The 17,982-nt window shown below is 44.3% G+C and overlaps 1 protein-coding gene across 1 annotated transcript in view; it reads left to right on the plus strand.

Moving 5' to 3' along the window:
- LOC120914125 (torsin-1A-like) overlaps window positions 1-15,108 on the plus strand; it is a 66,295-nt gene extending 51,187 nt beyond the window's left edge. Inside the window, exons 3-5 of the mRNA XM_040324620.1 lie at window positions 7,374-7,549; window positions 9,244-9,362; window positions 14,358-15,108. Coding sequence (XP_040180554.1) covers window positions 7,374-7,549; window positions 9,244-9,362; window positions 14,358-14,602 — 540 coding nt within the window. The 3' untranslated portion in view covers window positions 14,603-15,108. The remainder of the gene's footprint in view (window positions 1-7,373; window positions 7,550-9,243; window positions 9,363-14,357) is intronic.
- Window positions 15,109-17,982: the final 2,874 nt, after the last annotated feature.

Genomic DNA, 17,982 nt, shown 5'->3' on the forward strand with positions numbered 1-17,982 from the left:
TCGGTACTATCCTGGAACAATCGAGGACTAAACTCGAAGTTTAAACAAGCGTTAATGTTCCAATATATAAGAAAATATACCCCCAGCTGATTATACTTCAGGAGATACATTTAATGGGAAAAAAAGTAATAACGCTAAAAAAAGTTTGGAGTAAAAAAGCATATCATGCTACCTATTCTTCCTATGCAGGGGGGTTATCGGTTTTGGTAAATAAATATTTTCCTGGAAAAATAGAGAAGGTCTATATAGATATAAATGGAATATATGTTATTTTGCTTTTTATGATAGGACAACAGAGAATATTACAGTGGGAGTATATATCCCACCTCCGTTTTGAATAAGATAATGGAAAAAATCATTCAATATTTTCCAGCAAAGTTACTGCTTATAGGAGATTTTAATTCAGTTCTATGCCCAAATCTGGATAGACCAAAACCTCCCAGGCAGCATTCAGCAGAGTTGTATAATTGGGCACAGATGATGGGGGTAACAGAGATTTGGAGATGGAGGAACCCAGAGAAAAGAACTTTCTCCTGCTTTTTTTTACCTCCTATAAAAAGGCGTCTAGAATAGACTCTCTGAACATTACCTTTTCTTATACAACAACCCCCTCCCATCTAAACACATACCTTTTGCAAACTTCAAAATATCACTCTGATACCATTCCAAGAGTCACCCAAAATATGTTAAATTGTTAAAGCGGAGGTTCACCCGCACAGGACACTTTTTCCCCTTAGATGGATGCTCGTTTTGTCTAGGGGAATCGGCTAGTTGTTTTAAAATATGAGCTGTACTTACCATTTACAAGATGCATCTTCTCCGCCGCTTCCGGGTATGGACTGCGGGACTGGGCGTTCCTATTTTGATTGACAGTCTTCCGAGAGGCTTCCGACGGTCGCATCCATCGCGTCACGATTTTCCGAAAGAAGCCGAACGTCGGTGCGCAGGCGCAGTATAGAGCCGCACCGACGTTCTGCTTCTTTCGGCTACTAGTGACGCGATGGATGCGACCGTCGGAAGCCTCTCGGAAGACTGTCAATCAAGAAGGAACGCCCGCTCCCGAAGACCCATACCCGGAAGCGACGGAGAAGATGCATCTCGAAAATGGTAAGTACAGCTCATATTTTAAAACAACTAGCCGATTCCCCTAGACAAAACGAGCATCCATCTAAGGGGATTGTTTGGAAAAAATTGTTTTATGGTTGCACCCCCGCTTTAAATATGAACATGTATTCCAAACAAATTACACATTTTTCAAGCAAAATCAAGCACCTATAATTCTAAAGCTCTATAAACAAAATACTAGCAAAGGGGAGGCGTCATATTATTCATATACTATACCATTGTCTCTTCAAAGAAAATTTAGCAAACTTATATGAACATGAATAAATACTCACCAAATACCTGGACATAAACAAGGAAAATGTACTTTACTCTAATTTAATTTGTCCCTATTTCTGAACAACAAAACACAGTGGCCCGGATTCAAGCAGCAATTGCGCCTGTGTAACCATAGGTTACGAATGCTCCTGATTCAGGAACATCGTAACGCCGACTGCAGCCTAAAATCTGCGTGGCATAAGGCTCTTATGCCACGCATATCTTAGGCTGCATTCTAGCGATGACCGCTAGGGGGCGCTCCCATTGTGCTCAGTGTATAGTATGCAAATTGCATACTAACACCGATTCACAATGTTGCGCGAGCCCTGCGTACGCAATTTACGGCGTTTCTGTACGGCGTGTTTAGCGTAAGGCTGCCCCTTCTAATAGCAGGGGCAGCCAATGCTAAAGTATACCCGTTGTTCCCGCGTCGCGACGTTCAAATTTTATGTAATTTGCGTAAGTGATTCGTGAATGGCGCTGGACGCCATTCACGTTCACTTTGAAGCAAATGACGTCCTTGCGATGTCATTTGCCGCAATGCACGTCAGGAAAGTTTCCCGACGGAGCATGCGCTCTACGCTCGGCGCGGGAGCGCGCCTAATTTAAATGATTCCCGCCCCTTACGGCAAGGGCAAGTTTACACAGCGCACACGCAATTTACGGAGCTACTGCTCCGTGAATCGCGGGTAGCGCAGTAAATTTGCGGGGGCGCGTTTTTGCCCTGCGCCTCCGCAAATAAGGGGCAAATCTACCTGAATCCGGGCCAGTGGAAATAGGACTGCCCTACCTTACAGCCCCGTATCCCACACACACAACAAATTGTCTTATACTCCTACACAAATGCGACAGACAAGGAAAAGCAAGATTAGCAAAAGTTTGTGGGTCCCAGTAATTGCTCCATTAACCCTTTCCCTCCTCTCTCTTGCAAGGAGTTGTAGCACTACATTTGAAACTCCTTACAGGCTTACCAGAAGCAAGGCTTCCGAAAAGCCACATCTAAGGCATGGTCCGTCTCCCTTCTTGAATTAAATTTAAAAGACTAAGGTTTTATCAGAGCTGAGGCAAGAAAACCTTACCACAGGTGAATACCTTATTTCATCAAGTCCTGAATTAAAATCAGGGATGAGCCCCATTGAAGAGAATTCAAATTGTACTGGAAAGGGTTATAAAAGTATCTCCAAAAGACTTGCTGTTCATCAGTTCACAGTAAGAAAAATTGTCTATAAATGGAGAAAGTTCAGCACTGCTGCTACTCTCCCTAGGAGTGGCCGTCCTGTAAAGATGACTGCAAGATCACAGCACAGACTGCTCAATGAGGTGAAGAAGAATCCTAGAGTGTCAGCTAAAGACTTACAAAAGTCTCTGGCATATGCTAACATCCCTGTTAGCGAATCTACAATACCTAAAACACTAAACAAGAATGGATTTCGTGGGAGGATACCACAGAGGAAGCCACTGCTGTCCAAAAAAAACATTGCTGCACATTTACAGTTTTCACAAGAGCACCTGGATGTTCCACAGCAGTACTGGCAATATTTTCTGTGGACAGATGAAACCAAAGTTGAGTTGTTTGGAAGAAACACTTGTGTGTTTCTTCCAAACAACTCAACTTTGGTTTCATGTCCACACTATGTGTAGAGAAAAAGAGGCACAGCACACCAACATCAAAACCTCATCCCAACTGTGAAGTATGGTGGTGGGAGCATCAAGGTTTGGGGCTGCTTTGCCGCGTCAGGGCCTGGACTGATTGTTATCATTGAAGGAAAAATGAATTTCCAAGTTTATCAAGACATTTTGCAGGAGAGCTTAAGACCATCTGTCCACCAGCTGAAGCTCAACAGAAGATGGGTGTTGCAACAGGACAATGACCCAAAGCATAGAAGTAAATCAACAACAGAATGGCTTAAACAGAAGAAAATACGCCTTCTGGAGTGATCCAGTCAGAATCCTGACCTCAACCGATTGAGATGCTGTGGCATGACCTCAAGAAAGTGATTCTCACCAGTCATCCCAAGAATATTGCTGAACTGAAACAGTTCTGTATAGAGGAATTGTCAAGAATTACTCCTGACCGTTGTGCACGTCTGGTCTGCAACTACAGAAAACGTTTAGTTATTGCTGCCAAAGGAGCTTCAACCAGTTATTAAATCCAAGGGCTCTCATACTTTTTCCACCTGCACTGTGAATGTTTACATGGTGTGTTCAATAAAAATATGGTAACATTTAATTCTTTGTGTGTTATTAGTTTAAGCAGACTGTGATTGTCTATTGTTGTGACTTAGATGAAGATCAGATAACATTTTATGACCAACTAGCTGAATACCCGGCGTTGCCCGGTCTTCCTATCTTAACCTTTTGGGGAGGAAAATCATAGTAATATAAATATACCCATCTTTTATATAAGGGTGTAGGTAAGTGTTAATTTAACTGTCATATATTTTTATTTGGCATATAAGTAATATGTGTACCAGGTATTATTGAAATATCTCCAGGCGTACAGAAGTTATGTGGGAACATACATTTCCCATTGATTTGCATGGGACTTTAAACAAAAACCCCGACCCTCACAAATGGGGGTAGTTAAGGGATAAATTAACTATCCTATAGTTTAAGTGGACATATAAGTAACATGTGACCAAGTGTTATCGAAATATATACAGCCGTTTGGAAGTTATGAAGTAACATGTATTTCCCATAGAGTTGAATGGGACTTTAAAGAAAAACCCCGACCATGGCAAATGGGGGTGGGTAAGGGTTAAACCACCTATCCTATGTTTGTTGCTGACATATAAGTAACATGTGTGCCAAGTTTCATGTTAATATCTTTAGCCGTTTGGACGTGATGCTGGAACATACATACATACACACACACACACACGTTGAGTTTTATATATATAGATTTGTGCAGAAATCCATATCATTCCAAAAGGGTTCACATAATTTTTATGGCAACTGTATATGAACTTGTAGCCATCAAAGATGGCTTCACTATGGTTCAGTCATATTACTACAGTTGTAACATGAAAACATGTGGAAAATTTCAATGGGTATGAATACTTTTTCAAGGCACTGTATGTAAGGGTTTACAACCACTTTAAACATTTGTAATTTGAGTTTTCTTTTAGGTAAATAAATCTCTGGGTTTAGTTGTGCTTTAAAGAAGAAGTACATTTCCTCTGCTGACATTTACCTATAGGTAAGCCTATAATGAAGCTTACCTATAGGTAGTGAAAATATCTCCTAAATATGCACCGTTTAGGAGATATTTACATTACATGGGTGCCATTCTTTCTAAGCTCCTGCGCACAGGAGTGCCATCATCGCAGCTCGGGCCAATCGTAGCCTGCGAACCCAGAAGAAACTCAGAGGAAAGTGTCAGCCGCCTCAGCGGTGTGTGGACGCCGCTGGAACAGCTTCCTCCTAAGGTAAGTATTTCATAATGCTTGCGATGCATACTAGCTCATTATGCCTTTGACTTACACTTTTTTTTTCTTTTCTTTTTCCCCCCCAGTGTTTACAACCTCTTTAAGGATCTTAAAGCGGAGTTCCACCCAAAAGTGGAACTTCCGCTTAATCCACTCCTCGCCCCCTTACATGCCCTCTTTAAGGGTCTTAAAGCGGAGTTCCACCCAAAAGTGGAACTTCCGCTTAATCCACTCCTCGCCCCCTTACATGCCTCATTTGGCATGTCATTTTTTTGGGGGGGGAGTGGGGGCTTCAAGAGGAGTGGGACTTCCTGTCCCACGTCCTCCTTCCGCCGAGGGGCTGCAAAGGCGAATAGTCTAATCGCCTTTTGGCAGCCCCTCCCTGTAGGCGATCGCCTGGGACTTGTGACAGGTCCCAGGCGATCGCCTGTCCAATCAAATGGTGCAGCGCATGCGCAGTGGGTGCCCGGCCGTGAAGCCGAAAGCTGTCACGGCCAGGTGCCCACACTTAGAATGAAGAAGCCGGCCGGGGAGGGGGGGAGAGGAGCGGAGCCCCGGCCGGCGTGTCGCTGGAACGTGGAGCAGGTGAGTGTATTTTTAATAAAAGCCAGCAGCTACACTTTTTGTAGCTGCTGACTTTTAATAAACATTAAAAATGAGTGGAACGACACACAAACTATCCCTGGCCACTAAGACCCAAGAGAAGGGGTTCAAGTTGCTAACGAGATGGTACAGGTGCCCGACAACTATCCATCATTTCAATTCGGCAGTGCCGGATACCTGCTGGCGGTGTCTTAAATCCCGGGGAACCATGCTCCACATTTGGTGGGAATGCCCTCCTGTGCAGAGATTCTGGCAGCAGATTTTCAAACTGTACTGCACACTGATGTCGACCTCTATCCACCCTTCTCCTGAGATGGCCCTCTTATCTATACTTCCTGGCACGTTCAAATCCATCAAAAATGACGTACTACGTCACTTCCTGGCGGCGGCCAGAGTGGTGATCCCCCGTTATTGGAGATCGGCAACCATGCCTTCCATGGGAGACTGGGCTGTGGAAGTGGACCGCATAAGGGACCTTGAGCGTCTGTTGGCAGAGGAAGGTGGTAAAAGTGAGCAGTTTTCTCTCACCTGGACTTCATGGTCCATGTTCCGATACTCTTCTGAGTTTCTATCTTGGGCCGAGCGTGGCATGGAGGATGTGACCCTGACGCCATGATGGAGTGACCCTTGTCTCTTGATTCTTGTCCCCTGTTTCTTTGCCCCCTCTTTTTATCTGCCCCTGCTTCTTGTCCTTTTCTTGATCTCTAATCACTGCCTTAAGACTTCATAGAGCTAACGTATCGTGACCCTGACCCGCCTATGGCTATTTACTCATTGTGAGACCCCACGGGTCTTATTCTACTTCCAGATTCATGTATATTCTCTCCCAATCTACCACGTGTGATGCAACACTGAACCCCTCACTAATGTGAGGCTGGTAGATACAGCTACTGCTTATGCCATTTTCCGGGAGATTGCTCAATCGTACGGCCATATAGTGGTCCACACACACATGCTCCTACTTTTTTTTTCTTGTTCTTTTCCCTTTTTCCACGTAACGTAGACATGTTTTCACTATGCCAAACACAATGTTTACGATTGTTGTACTTGCTTTTACTGACTGTAATGTTTGAGACGCTATTTGTCTTTCTGTTTCTTCTTTTATCTGAATAAAATAAGATTGAATTAAAAATGAGTGGAACACCCCTTTAAGATGTCTGTAATGAGTAACCATATAGAATTTGTTTGATATGTTGATATAGGCCCTAGATTCTCAAAGGCGTTACGACGGCGCAACACCATTTGCGCCGTCGTAAGTCCTAATCTGGCCCCGGGTATCTATGCGACTGATTCTTAGAATCAGTTACGCATAGATACCCATTAGATCTGACAGGCGTAAGGCTCTTACGCTGTCAGATCTTAAATGTAATATTTTTTCCCGCCGCTAGGTGTCGCCGACGTCGTTTTCCCCGCCGCTTATGTAAATTAGCAAATTACGGCGTACGAACGTACGAGCGCTCGACGCAGAGAATTTACGACGTTTCCGTAGCCTTTGCGACACGTAAAGTTGCCCCTGGGTCTATGAGACGCAGCCAATGTTAAGTATGGCTGTCGTTCCCACGTCGAAATTGAAAAAATCTACGTCGTTTGCGTAAGATGTCCGTGAATGGCGCTGGGCGCCATTTACGTTAACGTCTAAGCAAATGACGTCGGTGCGACATCATTTAGCGCAATGCACGTCGGGTAATTTACCCGACGGAGCATGTGCAGTACGCTCGGCGCGGGAACGCGCCTAATTTAAATGGTGCCCGCCCCATTTGAATTGGGCGGGCTTGCGCCGAGCGCTTTTACGATACACCGCTGCAAGTTTACAGGTAAGTGTTCTGAGAATCAGGCACTAACGCTGTAAACCTGCGGCAGTGTAACGTAAATCACATACGTTACGCTGCCCAGGAGCAACGTAATTCTACGAGAATCTGGGCCTCTGTCTTATTTTAACTTTTAACCTTTTTAATCTTTCAGGATCAAATACAGTTGTGGATTAGTGGAAATGTTACCAGCTGTTCTCGATCCATATTTATATTTGATGAGATGGACAAGTTGCAACAAGGACTCATTGACACAATCAAGCCATTCCTGGACTATTATGAGCAGATCGATGGCGTGTCCTACCGTAAAGCTATCTTCATTTTTCTCAGGTACCAAATAAAGAAGACATTTTTTTTATCATGGATTGATTTTCAATATATGTATAATTAGCTACTTAAAGTGGACCTAAAGGCACTTTACTTACATCCTCTCTACGAGTCCAGGTGTGTCACCAGCATCTTCTCCACAGTTTCCGGTCTTCGGGCATCTCCATAAGCCTGCACAGCAAGAAGTCACTCCTGCATGCGCAGTAGTCCATCATCCCAGCACGCAGGGACCGTGTCGGCAATGTAAGCTGAGCTGCATATGCGCAGCTCAGTTTACATACTGTACAAGACTGCGACCAGGCAGTTGGGTATATTTTATTACTGAAGCGACATTGCATGTCTCTTCTGCAATAATAGCCTGCCTGTTTGCAGTCTGTGAAAAAATACCTTCAGTTCCTCTTTAAAGCAGTTCAAAAGTCAGCTTGATTTTAGGTCTAACCTTCTACTACGATGCTGTTTCAAAACATATATTACTAAATGAAACCGGTGTTAGGGAGAAGATAGTGATGCCACAAGTGACACAAACCAGTATGTGGACCCTGTTCCCTTCTGTGCAACTTCGTCCCATATAAGTGGAATTAAGAGGTAACTGGTGGTCTGCCAGGGGACCCCTCTTGGGAGTTTAGGATTAACTGCTAGCTTCCCCCAGGTCACTCAACGGGTACTTGTAAGAGGAGGGTTGGTGCCAAGGGAAGTCCTTTTGAAGGCTACAAGTGCTACTCGGACTGTGGATGCAGTGTGATGCAGAAAATGACTCAAGGGCAGCTGTGGGCACTGTGGAGGCTGCAAAGTAGCTGAGCAGAGATTAAGGCTGTGGGTGCAGCCATGACTAAGCACTGATCGCAGTGCGAAACGCGTAGGCTGTATTCCACCCTTTGCTTTTATTTGTAGTGCATTTTCCACCTTTTTTTTAAATAAAGACAACCCAAGTTTTTTTTTGGAGGTGCGGCTGTCCATCTTTTCAACTTCTACATTTTGTGGATGCAGCGGAAGTACATTGAAGTCTGTGGATGGAGCCAAGGAGCAGCAGAGCAGTACATTTTTGGTTAGCAATTTTGGATTGCAGTTTTAGAGATCAGTCTATAATTTGCGATATCACTGGAGTCTTTTATGCAGCTTCTCCTGAAAAGAATGTCACGTTGTTCACTCATCAGGTTTGTTTTTCTACCGTGTTTCCCCGAAAATAAGCCCGGGTCTTATATTAATTTTGGCAACAAAAGACACAGTAGGGCTTATTTTTGGGGTAGGTCTTACCATGTAATGTGCTTCTCTCCCCCTCTCTTGACCTGCCTGTTAGGAATCCCCAGTGTGAACTGAGTTAAAATGCTTGTAAAATCTTGTAATCCACTCTATTACAGTATTATATAATGTACAATGTGTATATTTCTGTAATATAATTGTGCCAAATACCTTCATTATAGCACCGCTCTGCGCTTTTGTGACCTGCCGGAGCTCTTTTCCCTGCATTTATGTTACAGAAACACACACATTGTACATTGTGTACTACTGTAATAGAGTGGGTTATAGGATTTTAAACTAGGGCTTATTTTCGGGGTAGGGCTTATATTGCAGTCCTCCTGGAAAATTACGCTAGGTCTTATTTTAGGGGTAGGTTTTATTTTCGGGGAAACAGGGTATGTTTGGCTCTGTTAGGATAAAAAAACATTGGATAACATCATTTTCTTTGTTTCCATTAGCAATGCAGGGGGCGAAGTGATCAACAGAGTGTTGCTGGGATCCGGAAAGAGGAGAGAAGATCTAGAGCTACATGATCTGGAGTCTGCGCTTTCTGTTGAATTATTCAACAACAAAAATAGTAAGTGCTATTGGGTCAGAGCTGAACATTTTAGTGTAGAATTTGGTCAGTACAGTCCAATTTTGTATTGGTGACCTGTCTCCTGGGATTTGATGTGTCCTGTGCTGAAGGCTGCAGGCAAAGCTCATAATTCAGTAATAAGGAAGTTGGATAGCTATTTAGTGCTTGTTGTTTTTTGTTTTTTTTATGCTGTCTTTGAAATAAAAAGTATTCCATAAGCATGTGAGCCTAGACACCTGCATGAAGACAGGAAATGGCTGAACAGACACAGGGGACGTATTCTGGAACATTGAGTTGCCTTTTCTTTAAGGAGATTGTATGGACAGCCCAGTGTAATGCCTTCCACTATGCCTCTTGTTTTTAATTTGCTGGTGTACTTAGGAAAATGGATATTCTCTGTCCTCTGAGGAAAGTGAACCATTTGTAATTTTTTTTTATCAGGATTTTATTTTTCTATGATCAAGATTCTTGTTCCTCCTGTATGTTCCGCAGTAACCCTCTGGCATCTTAACCAGGTTCTTCAAAGACCATCCTTTGAATCTATTAGGGATATCCCTCTATCTTTCCGTACTCAACAAAGTTTCCTTTCTTGTTGCCATCACCTCTGTGAGGCGAGTTTCTGAGTTTGTGGCCTAAACCTGTAAACAACCCTTTCATGCGCTACACAAGGAAATGGTTGTTTTAAGGCGCAGGGCTTATTTGCTTCCCAAGGTGGTTCTTTCTTTCACCTTACATTGTGCACCAGTGTCAAGTCCGCTCCAGATCTCAGTGTTCCTCTCAGCCACTGTATCTTTGTAGCAGCTGGTATGTCTCCCCTCTCCACTGTATGCCTGTCTTACTCACAGGGAGGAGGGACACTGCCCTGCACGCACTGATCTGAGGTCTGTATTACGTTTTAGTAGTATTGTAGATGGACAGAGGAGGGGCAGAGTGACCAGGAAGGGGGCAAGTTAAAAAAAGATATACACTTGATGGAGTGATTGGGGGGTGGGAGGTTAAGAGGATATGTTCAGAGGGGGTGCTTAGGCAGGGGAGAGGACTCATGTTAGAAGCAAGGGTTTAAAATCTCCCCCCCCCCCCCCATGCTCCCCCAGCACATATCAACCCCACCCTGCTAGCTCTCTTCCCCCCAAAGCACCCTTACAGCACATATCTGAACCCTCTCCCACTAGCACTAGCCCTATCCCCTCCCAACGGGCCCCCTGAGCACATATCTTCCCCACGTTCCCTGCCAGCACTAGCCTTCTACCCCCAAAAAAGAACCCCCCCCAGCACACATCTGACCCCTATGGTAGCACTAGCCCTCTCCCATCCCAAAGCACCCCCCAGTGCATATCTGACCCCCCACCCCTGCTTGCCTTAGCTCTTCCCTTCCAATGCACCCTCTAGCACATGTCTTCTTACCCCCTCCCCAAAATCAAAGCGATGCCAGCTGCCACAGAAGGGATGATCATGACATCTGGGACCCTGGCATCCCCAAAAGATGCAGGGCATTTTCCCTAGATGCCCTTGCTAGCACCCTCCTGCCAGACAAGTGCAAAAACTTTTTTCTGGCACTGGGCTCCAGGACTCAGCCCAGATTCATGGGATGCTAGGATTTTGTTCAAATCTCGAAAAAGGCCCATGGTAGGAGGGCGGATTGTGCTGAGATGGGGAAGAAAGGGGGGTTATGCTAGGACTGGGAATTTTGGGGATGGTGGAGGAGGAATTGTGCCGAGGAAGGGGAAAATTATTTGTTTGGGAGGGGGAGAAATGTTTCTTTCTGGTGGGGGAGAAAGTGAGCATAAAGATTAGTGCCGGATTTATTTATTTTTTGCAGGCGAGGGAGTGGGGATTTCTGATGAAAGGGGAAAGTGGTGGAGGGCATTACTCACCGGGCGGAATTTTGCACTCTCCTTACCGTAGGGGTGCATTACTTTTTTTTTTTTTGCTATCATGAACTTTCCTCAGGGGTTACCTTTATACCATTGGGGATTAATGCTTATAACCTTTCAGTAAACACCATTCAACCCTTTCACTTAAAGCGGAGTTCCACCCAAAAGTGGAACTTCCGCTTAATCCACTCCTCGCCCCCTTACATGCCACATTTGGCATGTAATTTTTTGGGGGGGGGATGGGGGCTTCCTGTCCCACTTCCTCCTTCTGCCGAGGGGCTGCTAAGGTGAATAGTCAGATCGCCTTTTGGCAGCCCCTTGTTGTAGGCGATCGCCTGGGACATGTGACAGGTCCCAGGCGATCGCCTGTCCAATCAGAATGGAGCAGCGACGCTCGCGCATGCGCAGTGGGTGCCCGGCCGTGAAGCCGAAAGCTGTCACGGCCGGGTGCCCACACTTAGAATGAAGACGCCGGCCGGAGAGGGGGGGAGAGGAGAAAAGCCCCTGCCGGCACGTCGCTGGAACATGAAGCAGGTGAGTGTATGTTTATTAAAAGCCAGCAGCAACACTTTTTGTAGCTGCTGACTTTTAATAAACATTAAAAATTACTGGAATACCACTTTAAATGTGTGTGTCCTTAACTCTTTGATTATCACTGAAAATTATAAAATTAAAATGACACTCAGGGTGTCGAAGGTGTCAGAGGACTTGCATGGTCGGGGCAACCAGTTTGGCACAGATTCAGCAAGCAGCCCTCACAGGGGTAGTGCTACACCTATTTTTAATTGAAAAAAAAGGCAATTGTTAATGATGATGTCCTTTAGTTAGTGTTGACACCTACTTTGAGTCCTGCCAGAGAGAGTTCCCATATTGGTTTCTGCGGTGCTGTCACTGGGTAGTAGGTGGAACTTGGCTCTGTCGGCAGGGTTTTTCGCAAAAGTTGCTAAAGTCCAGGCGGTATAAAAAAAGAAAAGGAGAACTGAAACTGTACACCCTTCCACCCCGCTGTACTTGCCTGTCTGGGTGATGGGCTGTCAGTGCCCACGCAGCCAATGCAGTGATTCGGGGATTTGAGATCCTCACTCTTCCAATCTTCTTTCTGCAGTGCTTCTAGTCGGTGCTGACCAATCAGAATCACTCTGATCTGTCCCGGAAGCGCTGCAGAAAGAAGAATAAGAAGAACGAGAATTCCAAATCCCAATACTGCTGCACTGGCTGCATGGGCACTGACAACCCCTGGAGGTACAGTAAGTTCAGTGGGGACTTGGGAAGTCGGGGTCGGTGTACGGTGTTAATTCAACTTTTCAATTTTCTGAAAAGGTGAACCAAGGTCTAAACCACTTAAGGGCCGCCACACACCGATATAAGTCGACAGAATGGCACGGGTGGGCACCTGTACCTGTCCGACCGGTCGCCCCCAGTGCCTGCGGCGGGCCGTTTCGATTCAGGAGCGATCCGTGATGAGGGGTCGGCCATTGATTTCTGCTCACAGCCTCACGATCGCTCCTGGCGAATGAGAAGCTTCCCGTGCCTGTGTAATGTAAACACAGGCAGGAGGAAGTGATGTCATCTCTCCTTGCGGCAGTCTTTTTGTCTGGCGCTCGAGGAGAGAAGACATCAAGTAAGTTGCACCAACAGACCACTGACACGTAGGCACATAATCAATTTTATCCTGGAATGTCAGGGGTCTGCATGATTCCACAAAAAGGACTGCTTTATTTACTTTCTTCTCGCAACAAAATCCCACTATTATATGTTTGCAGGAATCTCACCTTACTGGTGACACTATCCATTTGCTACGTATGTCTAAATACCCTGTGCAATACCATTCGGTCCATACTAGATATTCCAGGGGGGTCAGTATATTGTTCTCTAGAACTACTGCATTTATTAAACAGGATGTTCTTGTAGATCCAGAGGGCAGGTTTATTTTTTTAATGGGGAAGTGGAAGTCCCGTTTGTGTCATTGCTAATGTATATGTACCGCCACCTTTTACGCTGACAGTATTACAATGTCTGGCCAGGTTTCTGTCCAAACATCCACAGCTACCTGTATATGTCCTTGGAGACTTTAATAGTGCAATGGATACCTCCTTGGATATATATAAAAAGTTTTCTCCACAGGGACCCAGGGAGTATACCTCGCTTGCTAGATTTGTGACCGAGCTGGGACTGGCAGATCTGTGGAGATGTAAATACCCACTTCAGGCCCAGTTTTCTTGTCATTCTCTGTCTCACTCCATGCTCTCTCGCATAGACTTTGCCCTGGGTAATGACTTAACGCTTCCCTTTGATCCAGCGGTGACGTATTTGGCCAGGGGCCTGTCCGACCACTCCCCGGTGCAGCTTTCTTTGGACTTCCATAAAACATGTCTCCCTATGCACTGGAAAATGAACCCCTTTTGGTTCCAATTATTTACTGATACAGAGAGCATGCGGATGCATATCCAATACTTTTTGGACGATAACAAATCCTCAGCCTAGCCTGGAGTGGTATGGGACATGCTAAAAGCCTTTATTAGGGGGATGTGTATAAAAGAAATCAGTTTAATTAAAATGAGGAATGAGGAAATGAGGAAAATGAGGCTGAGTGGGCGGTGGAGAAAGCAGAGGAGCCGTACTAAGAATCAGACGCATTGATACGACGGCGCAAAGCAGAGATACGACAGCGTATCTCGGTTGTGAATCTGGGCCATAATTCACAGTTGACTCTAAACTGATAACCTGCAAAGACGTTTACCATGTTTTTTTGCGTTTTAACAGGTGCGTCTAATTTTAAGGCTTGACAATGTTCTCGACGCAACCCCGTCTTTTATATTTTTCCAAAATTGAGATCTAATAATGTGTTAATTTGCACTAAAATTCAAGTGCCTTTCTTCTGAAAATATGCATTTAACAAACAGCTGTACAAATGTCCTGTAACATAAAAAAATTACAACTGCTACTATTTTATTTGTTTGTAGGTTTTAAAGTAGTTTCTAGCAAAAAGACTTTAACAGGTGCAAAAAAATGAAAAAAACCTGCCCAGGCAGACAATCGGTTAAAGAAGATTATATTTTGATTGAATATGGTCGATCAGATGACTCATTCCACTGTTAATCCACCATATTTTCATCCCCAGGTGGCTTTTGGCACAGCAGCCTGATTGACAAGAATTTGATAGACTTCTATGTCCCTTTTCTACCGCTGGAGTTCAAACACGTAAAGGAGTGCGTCATGGCGGAGCTAAGACATCGCAAGTTAATGCCTGATGAACAGCTGGCATTCCGTGTGGCCAGTGAGATGACTTATTTCCCCAAGGATACTCGAATGTTCTCTGATAGAGGCTGTAAAACGGTCACAGCAAAACTGAACCTTTATCTCTAGTCACTGCGGTCTGGTTTAGCCAGCTGATGGTCAGCGAAGGGACGATTTTCTTCGCTTTATCTTTGTGTACAGGATTTGGGTATTTAATGAATGTTTGCAAATGTAATGATTCTTCTCAGGTACTCGCCAGCACTGCCTCCACTGGTATTAATATGGAGGTAAACGTATTCCTTAATTCCCCTCACAGTTCCCTTCTTTCTAGGTAAACTTACAAATTTTAAAGCTGCATATTCATGTGTTTGCATAAACCTAATCGTGACTGGTTCTCCTATAATGTTGACATTTTGCAGATCTAAATAAATGAAAATGTATGGGCAATGCAAATATATCGAACCATTATGTGTCACCACAAATTGAAAAAATGTGTCTGACGTAATCTTTGACGAAACTAATAGGGTAGAGATGGGACACATGCCACTATGAGTTGTTTATATGATGTGAAGTGCCTGGTTGTCATCTATTGTAAGCGCATTTACTACTTAAAATTGGTGTTTTAATTGGGATTACACTATAGAGATCGTGTTTTTTTTTTTCTTTTTCATGATACTATGTCCAACTGAGTATATATGCACAGCAATCTATTACAACGCAACAGTACCATTGTTGACATTTTAACCACTTAAGGACCGCCCACCGCATATATACTGCGGAAGGGCGGCCCTATTGCGCAAAACGACGTACCGGTGTGTTGGTTCGTGCACAAGATACTGTGGTTGCACAACGGGAGAGCCGATGCGTGGGTCTGGTGGCAGCAATGTCCACCGGCCACCTGTGTTTGCTCCTCAGAGAGGCAGAACTGGGAGTACAGTGTGATTGTCTGTTCCTAGTGATCAGGAACAGTGATCTCTCTGTACTCCCAGTCCGTACACTCCCCCCCCCTCCCTTGGACACACTTAACTCCTTGATCTCCCCCTGGTGTCAACCTTTGTCCCTGCCAGGGTCACTTATACAGTGATCAGTGGCTATTTTTAGCTCTGATCACTGTAATATTGTCACTGGTCCCAAAAAAGTTTCCGATCTGTCCACCGCAATGTCGCAGTCCGGCAAAAAACCACTGACCATCGCCAATACTAGTAAAAAATAATAATAATAAAAATGCCCTAAATCTATCCCAAGAAACACCTAGCAGCAACTCCCTAGAACACACTTAACCCCTTGATCACCCCCCTGGTGTTAACCCCTTCCCTGCCAGTGACATTTATACAGTAATCAGTGGCTATTTTTAGCTCTGATCGCTGTATAAATGTCACTGGTCCCAAAAAAGTGTCTGATCTGTCTGCCACAATGTCGCAGTCCCACTTAAAATCGCTGATCATCGCCATTACTAGTAAAAAAATAATAATAAAATTGGCATAAATATATTCCCTATTTTGTAGACGCTATAACTTTTTGCGCAAACCAATCAATAAACGCTTATTGCGATTTTATCATTTTTTTTTTAAAAAATCCAAAAATATGTAGAAGAATACATATTGGCCTAAATTGATTAAGAATTGATAGCAAAAAATGGCCTGGTCATTAAGGGGGCAATTCCTTCTGGGGCTGAAGTGGTTAAAGGCCAAGATAGCAATCTTCACAGCTGGAGGTATAAATAGTATTTTAACAAAAGCAATACAGCTGTTACACAATACCACTTCTGCCAAAATATACATCCAATATATCTGCTTAATCAGAAATAAATATTAGCTAATCAGAAATAAAGGCTTGATAAATAAAATGGCTATTCCATTTTCCTGATCAATCCCTTCTCTTGGCCATACAACTATCCCTTCCAAAAAGAAATTTAAAAAACATAATAGCGATATAGCAAACAATTCATACACTGGTTGTGAACAGTTGGTTTCTTGACTATTCACGGTGTAGAGGTTCCTTTTGGTGACAGTCAAAGCTGTGTAGGATCTAACTAGAGGTGGATATTGGGGGAAAATGGAGCAAAGTAGGTCTCATAACACATACAAAACCTAACATAAAATGTATTTTGAAGAAAGGCAGATAAAATTACAATTCTTCTCAATCCCTTCTAAATTCTCTGACATTTCCCCTTTAACTGCCTAATCTTACACGGCTTAATAGCCTACTTCTGAGCTCTGTTTGTTATTGCTGTCCTAGGGCTATACTTAGCCCCATTATTCTTCAAATTTTGTGACTACAGTCTGCCTAGTGTAGCACTACCCCCGTAGGAGCTGCTGGTTTAGATTTTGGGTTTTGCATGTTACCTCTAAGTTCGTTGTCCAGGGGAGGAAGTTCGTAGAAATTGCAATGTCCACACAAGATGTAAAACCTTCAACTGTAGGCTTTATTTTTTTGTTGCATAAAACTTGTGAAGGAAGTAGAGAAAAGAGAGAAGGGGAAGGTTCAGGTACACATTACAGAATGCACAATAGTATTTAAAGTTCCAATATTCGCCACTCACTACTGAGTGGGTATTGCTCACCCGGATAGACCCCTCTCACATGGCCTAGCAGCCGGTATGATGCACGGACAGTATAGAAACAGTCTCTGCCACAGACCATCTGAGAACACAGAATGGATTGTCAGGAATTCTCTGCCACAGGATTTAAAGTCCCGAACTTACTGCCTTACAGCCAAAGAGCCTTTAAGCCGATCCGACGGACTGTAATGCTGGCCATACACTATACGAAAATTCGGCCGAAAATCGGTCGTAAAGAAAGATCTTTCGTTTTTCGGCCAGTTAATGGGCACAAAATCGAAAATCGTTTGGACGTTTTTGACCCGAAAAAACGAAGGACAAGTTTGGAAATTGTCTGCCGAACGAACGATAAATCGGAGGGTTAATGTGTTTCCCATCCGAACTTTCTGCACTAGGTATATGTAAAAAAAACTAACCATTTTTTTTTTTTATGTCCACTGAACGATTTATCGCCCATTACATGATGGCACTATCGTTTGCACTCATGAAAGAACTTTCGTTTTTCGAAAGTTCGTTCGGACGATTTTTCGTGGAGTGTATGGCCAGCATAAGGTGTCATAGGTTACAGTGCATCCTTCAATAAGTTACCAGGCCTCTCCCAAAGTGCCAGGGACCTGTCCTTCCCGGGACAGGTCCTCCCCTGGCTTCCTTTGAGTGGCTTCTTCCCGCAGGACAGACAGCACAGGATCAACTTCATAGCGTAGGCCCCAGCCAGCATAACTGGGCCCAATTGACAGGAACACAGCCTCAGACCAACGTGGTCCCGAGACTGAACTCACGCACACCCACCTCACACCTGGAGGGCCACAAGGCGAAGAACCCTGAAAAACGGCATCTGACCCTTAATTATCCCCTCCCAGCATGCACAGCGGGGTCACCACTCCCACTGCACCGTTGCAGAGGAGGGTCACCCAATACACCATGGTACACCTGCGTTCCAACATGGGCC

The sequence above is a fragment of the Rana temporaria genome, chromosome 9 (assembly GCF_905171775.1).
Source record: "Rana temporaria chromosome 9, aRanTem1.1, whole genome shotgun sequence".
In the NCBI taxonomy this organism is placed as follows: Eukaryota; Metazoa; Chordata; class Amphibia; order Anura; family Ranidae; genus Rana; species Rana temporaria.